We start from the raw sequence: 20,036 nt of genomic DNA, 5'->3' as shown, positions 1-20,036 counted from the left end.
TGAATATATTAGAGATGAAACTTATATGAATGAATGAAGGTCTTTCAATAACTCAAGGCCTATAATAGACCTTGCACAAAGCAAGACTGGCCTTTCCTTCGCTGCTGCTGCTGCACCACAGATGTGAAACAGCAAGCAGTGAAGGGAGCCCTCATCCCACAGCTCATGTAAGAGGTCAAACAGTCGACCTCACGATAGCAGTTGCATCAGGCCAGCACGGGCTCCAGCAAGTCTCCGAAGGCCGTGAGGCTCATTGGATACTGAGGGCTACCTGCGGGTGGATTGGGAGTTCTTGAGGGCCACAAGTGGCCCCCTGGCTGGAGTTTGGGCACCCCTGATATAGATAATAATAATAATAATAATAATAATAATAATAATAATAATAATAATAATAATAATAATAATGGTATTTATATACCACCTTTCCTGGTCGTTAAAGTACTCCTTTGACTTTATTCAAGGTGGTTTACATGGGCAGGCTTTCTTTAAACCCCTGAGGGCAGTGGTTCTCAAACTGGGGGGTTGCAACGCCCCAGCCAGAGAGCCCTGGCCTCTGCCCCCTTAAGGGGCAAGGAGGGGGAGGCAGCAATCGCCAGAATCGCATCGCTGTCGAAGGGCGCAGGGACGCCAACCTCCGCAGGGCTCCCCAACGTGTGGAGACAGTGTAGATGATCGTGACCCACTTCTGGTTTGCAATCGCAAAACCAGAAGTGGGTTGTGATTATTTTTACATTGTACACATGTTGGGGAGTTCTGCGGCGGCTGACGAGGGGCTCCCTGTACTTTTAGGAGGCTGCTACAGGCTTTGGTGAGTCCAGGAAAGGCCCTGCACCCCTCAACAATGACACGTTGCTGCCTCCCTACTGCCCTGCAAGAACTTACAGCACAGCTCAAACTCTCTGTGAGTTTGAGAACTGCTGCCCAAGGGGGGGTTTACAATAAACAAAGAAGTTCTGTCTTTCAAGAACACAGTACATTTCAGATGGATCTTTTCTGTCCGGTCATCACTTTGGTCGTGTCGCCTCCCATGCAGACAAACAGCAGCAACCCTCTTCTTGGCTCCCACTCAAGAAAGCTCAACAAGCTTGTCAGCTTCAAGGTCTCACCACACACGGAAGCTCCTGGTGATCTTGAACCTTCAGATATTATTTTTGGGCTTAACAGTGGCTGTATTCTCTAGACCAGACCTTCTGCCAGGATAAAGATTTTGCCTGGCAAATATGGATGTGATGTGATGTGCGTAGCATCACATGCTAAATTTCTGTATGACAAGTCATTTAAGGGACAGGAGAAGGTGCAGTTAAAAAGTGTTGGTGATCTTGGGTGATATAAGATAGTATCAGGTGGCAAATACCATCTCAGGTGTCAGGCAATACTATCTTCTTCGAATGTGGAAAACACAGTATTTAAGGGCACAAATAATGAGCTCCAAAGACCTTACAGTAGAAGTGAGTCTTCTATTATTCCTGTTTTTGGCTATAGGATGCTGCTGTTTTACCTAGTATTTTAATTGCCATTGTTTTGTACAGTATTATTGCCAGTTTTCATTAAATTTATGTGATGCAGTTGCATTTTATTGTTTTATTGTCTTGTACATGATCCTGATATCATTGCCCTAGAAATCTGTAAAATAAATAAAGACCATATGGAGTTCACCTTTACGAACACAAATCTCATTAATAACTTTGCTTTTAAAAAGTATTCAGACAGTTTGGGAAACTCCTTTAAAGGGACAAGGACATAGCAGACGGCATCCACATTATTTATGACAAGAGAATTCATGGAGACTTTTCTTTGTCAAGATTACAAGCTGCTATGGTAGATTAATTGCCTGATCCTCAGTAAACCGTGGAATCTTCTTAAATTCTTCTTGTGATTTGAAGAAAAGCTGGGCTAGTATGTGATCTGCTGTGGCGTGCATATAGTCATCCATATCAAGAGTTTGTAACTGTCAGAAAAGAAGCACATTTGAATTCGGGGTAAGAAGTTAATGCATAATCTTTTATAGTACCACAATGTACTGAAATGCACAAATTTCTACATGCTATTCTATAATTACTCATATATAAGCCAGTGTTTCTCAAACTGTGGGTCGGGACCCACTAAGTGGGTCGCAAGCCAATTTCAGGTGAGTCCCCATTCATTTCAATATTTTATTTTTAATATATTAAGCTTGGTGCTACCATGGTATGTGACTGCATTTGGGGAAATGTGACAGACCTGTACTTTTAACAGACTACTGTGTGTGTGCTTTTAACAATGATATTAAATGGGGCTTACTCCCAGGTAAATTTGGATAGGATTGCAGCCCAGGATTATCAAAAAATTTTCCTGCTTGATGATGTCACTTCTGGTCATGACATCACTTCTAAATTAATTATATCACTTCCGGGGGGTCCTGACAGATTATCATTCTAAAAAGTAGGTCCCGGTGCTAAAAAGTTTGAGAACCATTGGGATAAGCATTACAAACCATTTAAAATTCCTATCCTTTGTAATATGTATCATAGTATACCATCTGTAGAGTTGTATTCTTTATGTTGCAGTCCTGTGCCAAGTTATATACTGACACCATATCCTATGCCACTCAGACTGGGTCTTAACTATGTTTCTGGGAGCACAAAAGTACAATACCAAGGAAGTAAAAAACAGGGAGTCTCACCGTATTGCCAGTGCTGAATGCCAAAATGAAATGCAAGTCCTCATCACAGGTGCTCTTGATGTAATGCTGGGTTCCAGCAGGGAAAAATACAACATCGCCAACATCAACGTTGAAGTTGGTTGTGAGTGTAGGTGAAACAATGACCCCCACCTGGAGAAGGAATACATCAACAAGGAATGCAATTGTACAACCAGCCCAGGGGTCTGGTCATTCTCAGCAAACACAATGACAAATGACTCTATCACAAACCCTGCACTCTGTTGTGATTTGTAACTGTTAACTCGGTGCCTTCAGCACAGACCCTGTGTGATGCTTGCTTAGAGCGCAAGAATCCCATCAAAGGGAGGCAAGTTTAATCTGCTTCAGTGGAAAAAGGAAGTATGTGCTTAGCTTAGAATGCTTATCTTTGGCAGACCATGTCCTTATTTCTCTTATCATTCCAACAGGAGGCCCAATGCTTGGAAGGTCCAAGCCTCTGTGGCAGAACACATGTCCTGGAACTTCTCACTGCTTGAGGAACTGGAGATACGACTGGAGATACTGCCTCTATGGCAGAACACATGCCCTGGAACTTCTCACTGCTTGAGGAACTGGAGATACGACTGGAGATACTGCCTCTATGGCAGAACACACATCCTGGAACTTCTCACTGCTTGAAGAACTGGAGATACAATGTCACCCTGCTGTACAGGGCTATGTTGCACTTCCCAACTCTACCTTTGCTGGAGACTGGAATGAGGCAAGGTTGTGACAACAGAACTCTCCTAGCTTTGTTGCCCACAGTCCAAGCTGCCTAGGTGTTCCTCCTGAAAACACTCACTCTTACACTAGTAAGATTCACAAAAGGTCAATCTCTGTATGTGGAGGTTTAAATAGCTACCTTTCCACACCCGCTGATGACATAGCCCATCTCATTGGCGTTGAAATGAAAATGGGGCTGCCGTAATCCGTTGCTGTAGATCCGGAGAGTCCCCAAGGTGAGGGCATCCTCTTTCTGAGAGCAAGAAGAGAAAAGCTACTAGTGACCTATGGGTCCATATGATAGCAATGGTGGGTTTAGATACATTGCAAGCTGCCTCTTCTCTTTCCACTTCTATGTTGTTACAATCACTTCTGGATTAGAGCAGACTCAAAGTAGGTGGTTCACAGACACACGTATCACTTGCTATTTACTTGTAGTATGGGCGTTCATTTGTTGCATCCTCTGCCATGTTGAGAATCCAAAGTTGGACAGCAATTTAAAATCATAATTAAGAAGAGCTGTAAAGCCTACCAAATGCTATCAATGTCATTCTAAAGAAGAAGAAAAATGCAGACATCAGCAAAACAATGTACACTTTCAAAGAAGTCCTGAAATGTATCTCAAGCCAAGTCAGTCAGCACATAATGATTGTCAAAATGAAAAAAAATTTTCAACTGCTGACAAAACAATAATTAGGGAGCAGGTCAGAATGGCCTTCTCCATTCTAGGAGAAGATGTCCATACTAGGAGATGTCCATTCTAGGATGTCCATACTAGGAGAGCTGCCCTAGAAACAGAGTCGCAGAACCCAGACGAGTCTCCCAAAAGCTGGAAATGACATTGCAAAAAGTGAAGACCATAGAGATGACCATAGAGCAGTGTTTCTCAAACTGTGGGTCAGGACCCACAAGGTGGGTCACGAGCCAATTTCAGGCGGGTTGCCATTCATTTCAATATTTTATTTTTAATACATTAGACTTGATGCTACCAAGGTATGTGACTGCATTTGGGGAAATGTCACAGATCTGTACTTTTAGCAGGCTACTGTGTATACGCTTTTAACAATGATAGTCAGTGGGACTTACTACTCAGTAAGTGCGGGTGGGATTGCAGGCTAGGGTTGTTAAAACATTTCCTGCCTTGATGATGTCATGACATCACTTCTGGTGGGTCCTGACAGATTCTCATTCTAAAAAAGTGGGTCCCGATGCTAAAGGAGTGAGAACCACTGCAATAGAGGTCAGTGTGCCATGAGAAGGAAAAACGGAAAATCGCTGAGTTATGCATCTGGTGTTGGTGTAGGACGGTGGTTTCAGACACACTACACAACTTGCCCACAAAGGAATATTTCCGTTGGAGAAAGCACCACTTCTATTTGTCACCTGGCAGGACAAAGTTCCAAACAACACAGTCCTGGAACGAGTTAGAATCCCCACTGTGTATACAGTGCTGAAACAGAGACGCCTGCGTTGGCTTGGTCATGTCGTGAGAATGGGCAATGGTCGGATCCCAAAGGATCTCCTCTATGGAGAACTTGTGCAGGGAAAGCGCCCTATGGGTAGACCAGAGCTGCGCTACAAGTATATCTGAAAGAGGGATCTGAAAGCCTTAGGAATGATCCTCAACAGATGGGAAACCTTGACCTCTGAGTGTTCTGCTTGGAGGCAGGCTGTGCAGCATGGCCTTTCCCAGTTTGAGGAGACACTTTGCCAACAGACCGAGGCAAAGAGGCAAAGAAGGAAGGCCCATAGCCAGGGAGACAGACTAGGGACAGACTGCACTTGCTCCCAGTGTGGAAGGGACTGTCACTCTCAAATCGGCCTCTTCAGCCACACTAGACGCTGTGCCAGAACCACCATTCAGAGCGCAATACCATAGTCTTTTGAGACTGAAGGTTGCCAACCTGCAAGAGCACTGTATTTTATTCTGTCTGAGGGATTTTTGCTTGATCAAAGCCAGTGGCATAGCCAGAGGGGGTGCAAAGCACTAAGTTTTGCATATGCCTTCGTTTTGCTCCCACTGCCAGGCATGGCTCCAAAGGGGAGGGGCCATTTGCATGGCACGTTCAGGTGCCTGCAAGACCAGCCAGTGGGTAAGCATCCAACAGGTACTATGATGATCTCCTAACATCAGCCGTTTTTACATAGGAGTGCAGGAAGTATCCTAGTCCCTTGGAGAATTCTACACACATGCATAGTGATTGGGGAAGGCAATTGGTTGGGACTCAAGCCCATGCCATCCTTATCAATCAGGTGGAGCAGCAGAAATCTCATAAGCTAAAACACCCCAAATATCTTTTCCATAGATGTTAATCACATAGAAACAGTGTCCTGATCCCCAAATATTAAACCAAGAATGGCAGTTTCGGAAGCATAACATAATTCAATAGTACAATGCCTGACATACAGATCTTGAAAGTCTGAAACTGAATCCCTGGTACCCTTTGGGATTCCGCTGGCAGCACTGGGAGAGACTTTTGCTTGAGACCTGGAAAAGCTGTTGCAAATCAGAGGAGACCAGTGGCTCTCAAATTTTTTAGCACCAGGAACCACTTTTTAGAATGACGATCTCTTGCGACCCACCAGAAGTGATACCATTAACCTGGAAGTGATGTCATATCCAGAAATGACATCATCAAGCAGGAAAATTTTAACCCCCCATATGACAAAATCAAATCAATTAAGTGAGTAAATTATAAGTTTACAATAAGATATTTAAATTTAAATATTTTATTTGAAATAAAGAACTCTCCTAACCCTCTCAAGCAGTTGTTGATCTGTTTGGAAAAAAAAAATTCTCAAACATCCCAAAGGCTGCAATCCTATCCACATTTACCCAGGAGTAAGCCCCACTGACTATCACTGTTGAAAGCATATACATAGTAGCCTGTTCAAAATACAGATCTGACACAATTCCCCAATTGCAGTCACAAACCATGGAAGCATTAAGTTGAATATATTAAAAATAAAATAAACATTGAAATGAATGGGGACCCACCTGAAATTGGCTCACGACCCACCTAGTGGGTCCTGATCCACAGTTTGAGAAATGCTGGAGTAGATAAAACTTTGCTAGGCAGACCAACTCAGTAAAAGGCAGCGTGCTTTAACTGTACACTTACTGAATGGAGAAAATTGCTGTAAATTCTTTCATTGGGTTTCAAGCCTGTTCCATTTTTTACATACCGAGCCCACTGGATGATGCCTCCTGGAAAATTGAACTCCGATGATCCTGAGTCAAGGACAAACATAGCAGCCTTAGTGATCAGAAAATGATTGTGCACTGGTTAGTGATAATCATAGAGCATTTATCAGCTGATATTGTTTGTTCAGCTATAGTCTCTGTGAACCAGTTACTAGAAGGGGCTGAACAATCCATGTTGACTGCCAAGAATCCATGACTGCCAAGAAATTTGCAGGGTTTCTAAAAGAATAAATTAACTTTGACTTGCTGACTTGATTTAAATTAAGAATGAGTGGAGCCTTGGATTTGCTGAGGTTTTTGCCATGAGATGAATTAAGAACATAAGAACAGCCCCAATGGATCAGGCCATAGGCCCATCTAGTCCAGCTTCCTGTATCTCACAGCGGCCCACCAAATGCCCCAGGGAGCACACCAGATAACAAGAGACCTCATCCTGGTGCCCTCCCTTGCATCTGGCATTCTGACATAACCCATTTCTAAAATCAGGAGGTTGCGCATACACATCATGGCTTGTACCCTGTAATGGATTTTTCCTCCAGAAACTTGTCCAATCCCCTCTTAAAGGCGTCTAGGCTAGACGCCAGCACCACATCCTGTGGCAAGGAGTTCCACAGACCGACCACACGCTGAGTAAAGAAATATTTTCTTTTGTCTGTCCTAACCCGCCCAACACTCAATTTTAGTGGATGTCCCCTGGTTCTGGTGTTATGTGAGAGTGTAAAGAGCATCTCCCTATCCACTCTGTCCATCCCCTGCATAATTTTGTATGTCTCAATCATGTCCCCCCTCAGGCGTCTCTTTTCTAGGCTGAAGAGGCCCAAACGCCGTAGCCTTTCCTCATAAGGAAGGTGCTCCAGCCCCGTAATCATCTTAGTCGCTCTCTTTTGCACCTTTTCCATTTCCACTATGTCCTTTTTTGAGATGCGGAGACCAGAACGGGACACAATACTCCAGGTGTGGCCTTACCATAGATTTGTACAACGGCATTATAATACTAGCTGTTTTGTTCTCAATACCCTTCCTAATGATCCCAAGCATAGAATTGGCCTTCTTCACTGCCGCCGCACATTGGGTCGACACTTTTATCGACCTGTCCACCACCACCCCAAGATCTCTTTCCTGATCTGTCACAGACAGCTCAGAACCCATCAACCTATATCTAAAGTTTTGATTTTTTGCCCCAATGTGTATGACTTTACATTTACTGACATTGAAGCACATCTGCCATTTTGCTGCCCATTCTGCCAGTCTGGAGAGATCTTTCTGGAGCTCCTCACAATCACTTCTGGTCTTCACCACTCGGAAAAGTTTGGTGTCGTCTGCAAACTTAGCCACTTCACTGCTCAACCCTGTCTCCAGGTCATTTATGAAGAGGTTGAAAAGCACCGGTCCCAGGACAGATCCTTGGGGCACACCGCTTTTCACCTCTCTCCATTGTGAAAATTGCCCATTGACACCCACTCTCTGCTTCCTGGCCTCCAACCAGTTCTCAATCCATGAGAGGACCTGCCCTCTGATTCCCTGACTGTGGAGTTTTTTTCAATAGCCTTTGGTGAGGGACCATGTCGAACGCCTTCTGAAAGTCCAGATAGATAATGTCCATGGGTTCTCCCACATCCACATGCCTGTTGACCTTTTCAAAGAATTCTATAAGGTTTGTGAGGCAAGACATTATAGCATGATTATAATGCTATAATAATTATAGCATTCAGTAATGCCAGAGTGGATTGCAGAATCCAGAATGGATTCTGCAGGCCTCTCTGCATATGGCTGAAAGTATGTGGTGTGAAACAGAGTTGGTTTGGTCATGTTGTGAGAATGGATGATGGCCGGATCCCAAAGGATCTCCTCTATGGAGAACTCATGCAAGGAAAGTGCCCTACAGGTAGACACAGCTGCGATACAAGGACATCGGCAAGAGGGATCTGAAGGCCTTAGGAGTGGACCTCAACAAGTGGGAAACCCTGGCCTCTGAGCGGCCCGCTTGGAGGCAGGCTGTGCAGCATGGCCTTTCCCAGTTTGAAGAGACACTTTGCCAAAAGACTGAGGCAAAGAAGGAAGGCCCATAGCCAGGGAGACAGACCAGGGACAGACTGCACTTGCTCCCGGTGTGGAAGGGATTGTCACTCCCGAATTGGCCTTTTCAGCCACACTAGACGCTGTTCCAGAACCACCTTTCAGAGCGCGATACCATAGTCTTTCGAGACTGAAGGTTGCCAACAACAGTGTGGTGTGAATAAGGAAGAGGCAGCAATGTCCCTGTGACTGTCCTTTTTGCATTAGGAGTCTGGGAGTGCACCTTGAGGCAGTGGCATAGCTAGAGATGAATGCCTCTATTTTGCTGCCACTGTCCAGAATGGCTCCGAAGGGGAGGGGCTGCTTGCATGGCATGTTCAGGCACCTGCAATACTTAGTGCTTTGCTCCCCTCTAGCTATGCCACTGCCTTAAAGGGCATCCTGCCTTCCAGTCCATCTTGCTCCTGTGTGCAGTGGCCTGCACAGCTAACTGTCCAGATGGAAATGCCATTGCTCACATCATCACATGTTGGTCTACAGTACCTTTGAGATCAAAAAAATACCGCCACACAAGTGTGTCTGCGGACTGTTCATAATTGGCATTATGAACAAGCTCTGCTAGATTGGGTGGAAGGTTGATAGCCTGGTCTTCGACTTGTTTCTGGAACGTCCGAATGAAGTTCACTCCACCTTGAGGCTGGAAAGAGAGAGAAAACGTTGCATTTAGCAAATCAAACAGTGAATGAAAGAAGCTTTGGCTAGCAAAATGCTTTTTAGTTTTCAAAGGGAATAAAGGAACTGCCCAATGCCAAATTAAAGCTTTCAGGGGTTTGGTTTGGTTAAATTTCTATCATACACAAACTGAGAAAACCTGCACGTTTCTGCTAAAGCCATGGAGTCATTTCAGACATATTCAGCAAGAAATCCAGTGTACATCCAGGGAGGAGCCGAACCAATCACGACTCCCTGATTAAGCATACCTGCAATTACGTGTAGGTCACATTCATGCTTTGCATTTTCAGGTGTACATCCGAATGCATGAAGTGACCATTAGGGTGGGATTACAATTAGAATAGGGACACGGCGATGTGGTAGGTTAAACTGCTGAACCGGCAAGCCAGTTGACTGCAAGGTTGGCAGTTTGAATCCATGCGACGGGGTGAGCTCCCGTTGCTTGTCCCAGCTCCTGCCAGCCTGGTAGTTTGAAAGCATGTCAAAATGCGAGTAGAATAAATAGGGACTTCCTCAGTGGGAAGGTAAAGGTGTTCTGGGCACTTAGGCATCTAACTATTACGGCCACATGATCACAGAAACTTTCTACAGACAAATGCCAGATCCAGCAGAGCTTATGTTCTTAATGATGTAAGCTGGGTACAGGAAAATACACACTGTAATGATATGCTGTTGATATCTACTGTTATCGTACATTAGAAATTATCAAGAGGAGAGACATAGAGATGTGGCAGCAGCAAGATCTCTGTGTGTCTTACAATTAGTTCTGTTTTTAATAACAGAAATTACATAATTAGAAATTCTGTAATTAGAAATTACATGAAAATTTGCAAAAACTTTGGGTGGTCAGGGGGTTGGACTTCTTTACTTACCAGCCTTTCGCAAGGTAAGTTCACCTGCAGTTCACAATCCCTGCCACCCTTTTCCTCCCTCCACATATTAATCAGTTCCAACCTTCTTTCCAGAGTTCCTATTCAGATCCTGGATTAAAAACTGAACGAATTCAATGTTCTACTTGCAATGTTCTAATTGCAATGTTCTAATTTTTTTTCCACCGTTCAAATTTTGCAATGGAAGAAAGAACACAACAAAAATACTATCCTAAACTGCTGGCAAATATGAGTCAGCAATTCTATTCCCTCCCCCTGTTGGTGCATTCCCCTTCCGAAACCTCCCACTCTGTCCCGTCCCCCCCACTAGATACAGGCTGGAGGCCCCGTATGGAAGCTTCCTAAGCCTCCATCTCCACAATGAATCTCCTTGGACCTGCACCAGCTATTTTGCTGGCATGAGTCTGAGGAGAGAAAGGGGATGGGGAGGCTGCTAGGGATAGGATCAGTCACATGTCATTGCCAATGGATCCACCCCTCCCACAGCCACCCCACCAGGGGACATCCACTAAAATTGAGTGTTGGGCGGGTTAGGACAGACAAAAGAAAATATTTCTTTACTCAGCGTGTGGTCGGTCAGTGGAACTCCTTCCCACAGGATGTGGTGCTGGCGTCTAGCCTAGAGGCCTTTAAAAGGGGATTGGACAAGTTTCTGGAGGAAAAATCCATTATGGGGTACAAGCCATGATGTGTATGCGCAACCTCCTGATTTTAGAAATGGGTTAAGTCAGAATGCCAGATGTAGGGGAGGGCACCAGGATGAGGTCTCTTGTTATCTGGTGTGTTCCCTGGGGCATTTGGTGGGCCGCTGTGAGATACAGGAAGCTGGACTAGATGGGCCTATGGCCTGATCCAGTGGGGCTGTTCTTATGTTCTTATCTGTTCCTCCCCTTCCCAGTTTTGCCCCTCCCCACCCCTGTTCCACCCTCCCCCATCCCCTCCCTCCTCTCACACTGGCTTACTTTCTCCTATGGGCGGCCAGTGGTCTGGCAATGCATGTGGGAAGGCTCCAGCCTTCCTGATAGTGCCCTACTGATAGCGCACTACTTGGTGTTCTGTTTAAGTGTGCTTTATGGTTGCTTTTCAGCAGCCAGCACTGGTGGGACGCATGTTTCCCCAGTGCGAGGAACTCATAGGACTGGGCTGTGAAGCTACAATCCCAAACTCACTTACATGGAAGTGAGTCCCATTGAACTGAAAAGGACTTACTTCTAAGTAGGCATGCATAGGATTGCACTGTAAGACAGGGACAAAAGACTGGCAGCCTGAGGATGCAATCTTGTCACTTATGGCTTTCCGTTCCATCTCCAGCACAGCACTTCGGTCTTAAGGATGTTCCCTTATTAAGTAATGAAGAGCATGACAATTAATACTGCCCAACTATATGCAGTTGGGAATGAGTGAAATCGTTCTGAAACTGAAATCATTGGGACTTCCTTTTGAGTAAACATGGAGAGAAGCAGGTTGCAAGTGCAAAAATGCCCTATGTATGATCTTAAGTAGTAGAACTTAATGAGTTTTTAAAATATCCTGGGCTTCTAGTTGTACAAACCTTTAATGACCTGGCTGCTATGTCCTCAGGTGTTAAGAAAAACACATCATCCACATCCAGAGTTTGAAGCTCCTCATGAGTTGTAAAGAAGAGCAAAAACAAGCAGTCTTCCGCACCAATGCTCTTGACCCAGTGCAGTGTGTTTCGAGGGAAGAAAATGACCTGGCCGGCTGTGACATTGTACGTGGTCACCGTGGTTCCACCAGCATCAACGACACCAATCCACGCAGTGCCCTGAAAGATGCAGGTGGAGACGGACCATGGTTAGTGTATCTAGCTAAAAATGTATAAATGCTGATCCCTATTTATTGTCCCTCCTACAGCACCAGTGTAGCTACACACCAGTACAGATCTTTGTGCAATGCAGATCATGAAACATCAGTATATTTCGAAAGAGACTGCTTTGAAATGTCTCAGATATTGAAGGTTATTGAACACCAGTGAACTCATGCAATGTGTTGAATATGCAGTACTGTATATTTTAAGAAAAAATAGAATAACCATCATGTGGATTTAAATGCCTAACAGCCCATTTCTATCCAATTTTCCAGTGCCGGTGCAGCCATACCAGTGGGGCGTGCACTGCATTCTGTGGTGGGGAGGAAATCACAGAGGCCTCCTCAAGGTATGGGAACATTTGTTCCCTTACGTTGGGGTTGCACTGCGGCTGCACCGGTGCTGAAAAGTTAGATCGGATTGGGCCCTAAGGCTGCAATCCTAACCACACTTTCCTGAGAGTAAGCCCCATTGAACAAAATAGGACTTACTTCTGAGTAGACCTTGTTAGGATTGCATCCTAAGATCTAGAAATTCATCTTTTCCTTTTAATCAATGCCCTAATTTCTTCATTCCTCTTTCTAGTTCCCTTATTCCTCTCTTTTATTTACCTGTCCTCTCTAGCCCAGCATTCTTTCATGTCATGTGTTTACTTCCATCTTGGACTTGTGACAAACATCTTTGCCCCCATCCATTTTCAGCATACTTTTCTCAACTTAGAAAAAAGTTCTAGAGCCCTTTAACCTCTAGAGCCCTTTAACCTCCCAAAGGCTTCCATGATGCTTCAGCTACTTAACTATCTCAGAATCATCTGCCTGTAGTAGCCTTGTTCTTTTCTCACTCCTCTGATTGGATGACCCTATGACATCAGCAAGCCTCCGTCTTTTAAGGGCATGCACAGAGATCCTCTGGGTAGTTGGCTTCTCATATTTGGACCTTAGCAAAAGGCTCACTCACCCCTTTTCTCGCAGGCAATGCAGCTAAGGCTGCAACCATATGCACACTTTCTTGAGAATAAGCTCATTGAATGGAATGAAACTTACTTCTGAGTAAACATACAGAGGATTGCGCTGTAAGAATAGTTTATCCGGTTATCTTCCATGAGGAACCTTATTTTGTTTTCTTTTAAGCCCTGTGCCAATTTTGCCAAATCCTGTTTTGGGTCAGCCCTGTGTCTTAATCATCTGTATCCCCTCTCCTTTCATTTGCCTTGTTTACTCAGCCTCTTAACACATTTCATTTTATTGCTCTTTATTGCCTGCTTGGCCTCAATTCTTCATGGTCTCCCACAGTGCTCAGCTCTCACGATTGTTTGTCTGCTTTTTGCACAAGTGGGAAGCCTCCAGTAGTGGTGTAGCTAGAGGGGGTGCAAAGCACTAAGTTTTGCAGGGAGCCTCCTTTGCAGTGTGCAAAGGGCCCTTCCCCCTCCCCTTCAGAGCCGTTCCAGGTGGTGAGAGCGAAATGGAGGTGAGGCTCCCTAGGAGACAGAAGGGGCAAGAGGGCTGCTGTTATCTTCTAGGCGTTGCATCTATTTTGTCCATCTACTCATATCTTCTTCCACTACAGTATTACTTTAGAAGTCATAGCAGATTCACAAGATGGCACCTTACACAAATTACAGATCTGTACATTTGAACAACATCTAAAATGTAGCATTTCTTCATGTCTGAAACCTCCTTTCCCATAACTCTTGCCTATCACAATTCTTTCCTGTCATCGAAATATTTATGCATATTTGTGAATTCTGAGCAGTACAGGGAGCAAGTGTGACAGAATCTGTTCAATATCTCAAAAACGTGTCTGCCTAGGGAGGATGGGTGTATTTTTACTGGTCTATAGATAACACCGATCAATGTCTGTGACCCTGCTCTATGTACCACTGCCACAATTGGTGGGCAAACAGGACACGGCCTTTGCAAATATGGCACCACTGCTACGGAGCATTTGTTTGCATGCACACATTTCATTACAGCACACTTTGGAAGGCAGCTAAACCTTGATCGGAGAGGTTTCAGCATAATGCAGTCTGGCTGATTTCCAGAATAATCTTGATAACCAAATAACACCTTTAAGAGGTAGCCATGCTCATTTGCATTGAAGTGCCAGTGTGGTGCCCGCAATCCTTTACTCTTGATTAGTAGAGTGCCAAACGTCATCTTGGAACGCTGGGCATTGATGCTTCTTCCAAACGCCATCTCTTCCTGGTTCTGGTATTCGCTGGCATCTTTCCGAAATCTTGACCACTGAATAGAACCACCTGGAAATTGGTGTTTCTGGAAAGTCATATAGGAGTCATTACTACATTATCTAACAGAAGTCAAAAATCCAGTGAAGTCATTTGTGGCCAACCCCATCCTCAAAAGAGTTACCAGCTTTGATTTCAAATGATAGTCCCCTGGTAAGGTTACAAAGCAGAACCCGAGTGGAATCTGGCAAGTCACTGGGTGTGGGATCAGAAAATCCTTGTCAGGCCCTGAGTGAAGCTAGCAAACCCTGCCCATGCCAATGGTGGTGGTGGTATGTAATGCCCTACCCATTTTAGATTGTTGTGGGGGAACTGTGAGAGACAGACAAGAGCAGCTGGTGAAAGAAATCAGGTCAAAAAGATATAGAAATGCTGTTGGTATTTTTAAGCTTTCTATAGTCTCAAGATTTACCATTAATTTTTAGTAGCCAGTATGGCAGAGTGGCTAGAGTGTTAAACTTGGTGTAGGGAGACCTTTCTTCTAAACCTTGCTCAGTCAAAAAGTTGAGTACAAAAATTTGGTCAAGCTTGTTGCAAAGATAAGACCATGGATGTTTCCCTAAGGCTAAGCTCTTTAGATGAATGTCAGGATAAATTTGGGCAATGGATCACAATCTTGAGTGGTTATAAACATTCCCATCAGGAATTCTATGGTTCAGAAATAATTCAGGACCAGGGGTTGGTTGGCTAGATGGCCGTTGGTCCAGGGTATGATTTTGGAAGACAAGCCTAGGAAACCAGATAAGAAAGTTTAAAATGGTTCAGGAGATGGCGGGAGCTTCAGAATGAATGGTACTAAATTCCACATGGCTATAGCAATGAAGCATATGACACTCCTGAAGCTGTGCACCTCTGCAATCCTGCAGACAGTGAAGGGTCTTATACCCAACCAGGGCTCTATGCAAACTCTGATTCTGTATAACATGATTCTCAATTTTCTTATAAACTGAAGACAAAACGAAAATGAAGGGCTAAACATTTGTCCCATGTGAAACACATTCTGGGAAATAGTTAAATTCTACCTTGGATTTAGCAAGGTGGTGGAGAAATTGGAACTGGGGGTCCACGTGGGTTTGGTCCAATGTTCTTCCTGAAATTGCCTGGGAAGCAACTTCATGCTTTTCTCTGTTCGCTCCATGTTTCGATTCTGCTTTAAAGCCAGTGTTGTTAATAGACAAAGACAAAATCACCACCCCTAACACTGTTGTTATTGCACAGGCCAAGAGGCAAACGAGAAAGACATTCAGCAGGGACCAGCGGCTCTTCTTTCCCATGAAACAAGAAAAACAAAAGGAAGAATTACAGGTCAAACAAATGTTATAAAAGGGGCAAACTAAACAGTACTGTTTTAACCTTGTTATATGTTTATAACCTGCACTTGCTGACTCCGTAAAAACATTATATATTTCGTGCATTCACAATTCCCATGATGTTCTTATGTTCTTATTCTGGTACACTCTAGTGCAGTGGTTTTCAGCCACTGTGCTGTGGCACATTGGTGTGCTGTGAATGGTCTGCAGGTGTGCCATGGGAGTTTGGTGGAAGGTTATGTATTAAGAACATAAGAACATAAGAAGAGCCCCGCTGGATCAGGCTAAAGGCCCATCTAGTCCAGCTGGATCAGGCTAAAGGCCCATCTAGCCCACCAAATGCCCCAGGGAGCACACAAGACAACAGACACAACCTGCATCCTGGTGCCCTCCCCTGCATCTGGCAATCAGAGGCAGCTTGCCTCTAAAGCCAAGAGCTTGCACATACCTACTATGACTTGTAACCCGTAATGAACTTCTCCTCCAGAAATTTGTCCAATCCCCTCTTAAAGGCATCCAGGCAAGATGCCATAACTACGTCTTGTGGCAAAAGGTTCCACAAACTAATTACACACCGGGTAAAGAAATATTTTCTTCTGTCTGTCCTAACTCTCCCAACACTCAGCTTTCGTGGATGTCCCCTGGTTCTGGTGTTATGCAAGAGGGAAAAAAGCATCTCTCTATCTGCTCTGTCCATCCTCTGCATGATTTTGTATGTCTCAATCATGTCCCCCCTCAGGCGCCTCTTTTCTAGACTGAAGAGGCCTAAACGCTGTAGCCTTACCTCATAGGAAAGGTGCCCCAGCCCTGTAATCATTTTTGTTGCTCTCTTTTGCACCTTTTCCATCTCCACTATATCCTTTTTGAGATGTGGCGACCAGAACTGAATGCAATACTCCAGGTGTGGCCTAACCATTGATTTGTACAATGGCATTACAATATTAGCTGTCTTCTCAATGCCTTTCCTAATGATCCCAAGCATGGAATTAACTTTATTACGGTCACTGGGGGATGAGAGCCCCTGGCCGGCAGTGCAATGTACCTGTCCAATTGTCAAAACACTGATGGTGTGCCTTGACAATTTTAGTGCCTTCTCAGTGTGCCATGAGATGGAAACAGTTGAAAATGGCTGCTCTAGCGGCACACCAAGGGCCAAGCTATATAGGGCATGAGTGTTCCATGACTAGAGGCCCTAATATCTTTTTCTTATTTCAAAAAGCAGGCATGGGTAAGGGGACCTTCTGCATTGGAACCACAATGAAGGGGGAACTATCTGTTCCCCTTCACTAAGAATGTAATCTATACATCACCCCTGAAGCTTTTGGAGAGAGAAGGAACAGGGATTGAAAGCTGCCCACTTAAGCTGTGGAGGGGTGGTAATTTAAGACAGGAAATAAACCTGGGTGCAAATTGCAAACTCTTTCCTTCTCCCGGGCTGACCGCCCCCCCACAAATGACTTTCCCAGGTATACTTTTTGAAAAATGAAAACATCAGATGTCCCAGTTATGGACTTATCACATCACATCTTGTAATGTTTCCATGACCCGGAATCCCAGATGACTTGGGAATATGCAGATGAAGGGGAAGAGCTATAGAGCGGACCCTTCTAGAGAGGAAACAGCTGGTATGGTCAGTTCAGCAAGAACAGCTTTTGGTCATGATCATTGTATTGCTAAAAATAATTTTAGCCTGCTTTTTATGGTTTGAAAAAGAACTTGCTGGCTGGCTTTTGACCTGATTAGTGTGGAAGGTTCCTCTTTCCACTGCATATCAAGTTTTATATTCCACTGCTGCTTAAATTCAGTTGCTCTGATCAAAGTTGCCAAACTCGGCAGGGAAGCTGTTTTGAGTATGAATATTGGTTAATTCAAACTGTACAGTAGCCAGGAGTTGCAGCTGCTTGGTTGCTATTGCTCTAATGTGGATGTATTACAACGTGCTACTCTAACAAGAGGTATTTCACAACATCATCCCTGCACTGTACTATATATGCATATTACCCCTAGCTTAGAAAGTCAGCAAGTACAGTTTTGCAGTGGGCAAGTTTGTTGCATGTGCCCTGGGAAAAATCAAATGTAAATGATCCACCTTCATCTTTTAGACATCCGGAAAAATCAGTACTAGGAGTAGATGTGCTGGAATCCTTTTTTATTTGAACTTAAAAAAAGAAAAAGAAACTAAGAGCCCTGCTGGATTTTGCCTTATCCTCTTTCTGACAGGGGTGATAGGTACAGACATGAAGAATGCTTAGATTCTGCCAAGTCCTGTCCCGCAATAAGCACCTAACCTTCAATTAGGTAGTTTGCTCCCTGTACAGAAGAACAGCATATGTAAGCTATGTGCTTGAAAAAGGTTACCTCAATTCAGCCCTCTTGAGCATGTGAGAACAGAATCAGAAGATTAAACTGTGGAAATAAATCTGTTTCTTCTCCTGAATTTTTCTTGCTTGATCAGGGCAACTGATATTTTTTAATTTTCCCAAGAGCATTGTGGATTTATTTTATACAGGTATTTATATACCGCCTTTCTTTGGTCCTCAGATTTCTCCTCAGACTTTAATGCAAGGCAGTTTACATAGGCAGGCTGTTCTAAACCCTTGTAGGGATTTTTACAACTGAATAGTTCTAGTCTTTCATAGAACTCCTGGATTCCAGCTGGATTCCTTCCCTGTCTGGCCTCTCTCTGGCCCTTCGCCTCCCATGCTCCACTTGACAGCAACTGCTCTCTGCCACCGAGGGTCAGCTCATCAGTATATCAGCGTGTCGTTAGTTCTTGGGTACTTCCGGTTGTTTCGAACTGGCAGCCTCAGATCTTCAGGCATACAAGGCGGCAGCTGAGCCAGATCTCCTGCCTTGATTTAACTCATCTGGTTTGGAAACTAATTTTTTTTTTATTAGCAGATGCTGTTTTTACATGTCAGACCTTTTGCTCAGACCTAGATTAAACTGGGGTGACAGATGAAGTCTGGCTACGAAGTCTCAAATTTGTTTATCGCCCCATGCATTCTGTAACACATGTTTCTAGGGCTGAGAGAGTTGGAATGTTTCCAGAATCTTCCTCATTCAAATCTGTCTGGATTTAGAATTCTAAGTTTCCCATCCTGGTTTCCAATATGGAATAGATGCATTAGGAATCCTCCATTGCTTTGTTTTTTTCATATCCACATTTTGTAAGGATCTCTAAGCAGGGGCAGTTGACTGCAGCATGCAGTTCCTTCAGTGCTTTCATGCTGTTACCCTCTCCTCAATTACTGGTGCACACTGATTGAAAAAAATGTTCTTGATGCAACCTCATGAAAATTCTTTTTGTGTGGTGTTTTACCCCATGCAGAAGCTCATGTGTGCATCAGTAAATGAAGAAAAACCTTCACAACCATGCAATCGCCTCAAGATTGCTTTTTTGAAATGCTTATCATCAATGCACACATATATATTGGTAATGGAGAAGGGAGTGGGGAAAAGGCATTGAAAACTGGCAAATTGCCCATGCTCCAATTCTACAGCAAATTCTTAATTTTTACAAATTCTCCTTATGGAACTTGCATTCAGGAGTGCAACACAAGGCTGAATAATCATGGAACAGAACAGTGGGCAAACTAATCATCCCTTGCACAGAACTAAGATAGCTCTCTAGTTATTTCTCAAAAACAACTTACTGGAGGTTCTTCTTTGATCCTATCTCTTTTGGTTGAGGAACTCGACAGAGTTTCTTCATGCATTTCAAAACCGGCGTTGTCCATTTCAATTTGGTGAAGTTGAATTTTGCCTGCTTCAAAACTGAAATTCAAAGTTTTCCTGGATTTGGTGGATTAGCACTTTGATCGCTGGATCAAACAGGGAGGCACTGGGCTTCTTGGAATTCCTGCATCGTAATGGATGTGTGACAAAACTGAGTCAACAGAGGCTGCAATACAGAACATCCTCTTTCTTAAAACAAAACTGTTTCTTTTAGGATCTTGGAGGAACTTTCAGGTTTCCTGGAGGAACTGATCTATTTCTAAACTCACCTATGTGGTTACTCAGTTAATTTACATCACAGGAACCAAATGACATAACCAGAGATGAAACCATAGGCCCTCCTCTGGTAGAAATGTAAGCTAAGTTTATCTCTTCCAGTTGGCAATGTATGAAAAGCCCAGTCACTAAAATCCTCTTTCAAAGCACCCCAATTTGCTTTCCTGTTATCTACATGTACATGAAGAGAGTCAGAGGCCATGACCATCTACAGCCAGGGCTATAAATACCTTGGTCAGATTTAGATGCTTTCCAAGTTGCCGATCATTTTTGAAATGGTAGAGTGGAAGCCCCTTCTCTACCTCATAAACCTAAAGGACTCTGTGAGCCAGTCACTTCAATATAGAGGCCTATATCCTGAACACAAACTAGGCAGTAAAGTTGAGTGGTCTC

At 44.0% G+C, this 20,036-nt stretch overlaps 1 protein-coding gene across 1 annotated transcript; it reads right to left on the bottom strand.

The window, feature by feature from the left end:
* Nucleotides 1-1,813: 1,813 nt before the first annotated feature.
* Nucleotides 1,814-19,369, bottom strand: DYNAP (dynactin associated protein). Its single transcript, XM_066617811.1, has 10 exons — nt 19,286-19,369; nt 18,867-18,872; nt 15,342-15,584; nt 14,141-14,347; nt 11,799-12,032; nt 9,168-9,321; nt 6,526-6,635; nt 3,543-3,656; nt 2,663-2,812; nt 1,814-1,948 (listed from the first exon to the last, which is right to left on the bottom strand). The coding sequence occupies exons 1-10, from the start codon at nt 19,367-19,369 to the stop codon at nt 1,814-1,816; spliced, it is 1,437 nt and encodes a 478-aa protein (XP_066473908.1).
* Between the last annotated feature and the right edge of the window lie 667 nt (nt 19,370-20,036).

Source organism: Tiliqua scincoides, chromosome 2 (genome assembly GCF_035046505.1).
Source record: "Tiliqua scincoides isolate rTilSci1 chromosome 2, rTilSci1.hap2, whole genome shotgun sequence".
NCBI classification, from domain to species: Eukaryota; Metazoa; Chordata; class Lepidosauria; order Squamata; family Scincidae; genus Tiliqua; species Tiliqua scincoides.
The sequence above is the reverse complement of the archived record's forward strand: the minus strand, read 5'-3'. Positions and strand labels throughout refer to the sequence as shown.

What these genes read in the sequence shown, in the direction of transcription:
- DYNAP (XM_066617811.1), bottom strand. Translation starts at nt 19,369, where the DNA reads ATGGACAACGCCGGTTTTGAAATGCATGAAGAAACTCTGTCGAGTTCC. An exon ending in GTATTTTTTTGATCTCAAAG is followed by an intron (nt 6,636 to 9,167) that starts GTACTGTAGACC and finishes TCCTTGACTCAG; the next exon opens with GATCATCGGAGTTCAATTTT. An exon ending in CATTCAGCACTGGCAATACG is followed by an intron (nt 1,949 to 2,662) that starts GTGAGACTCCCT and finishes CTTTTCTGACAG; the next exon opens with TTACAAACTCTTGATATGGA.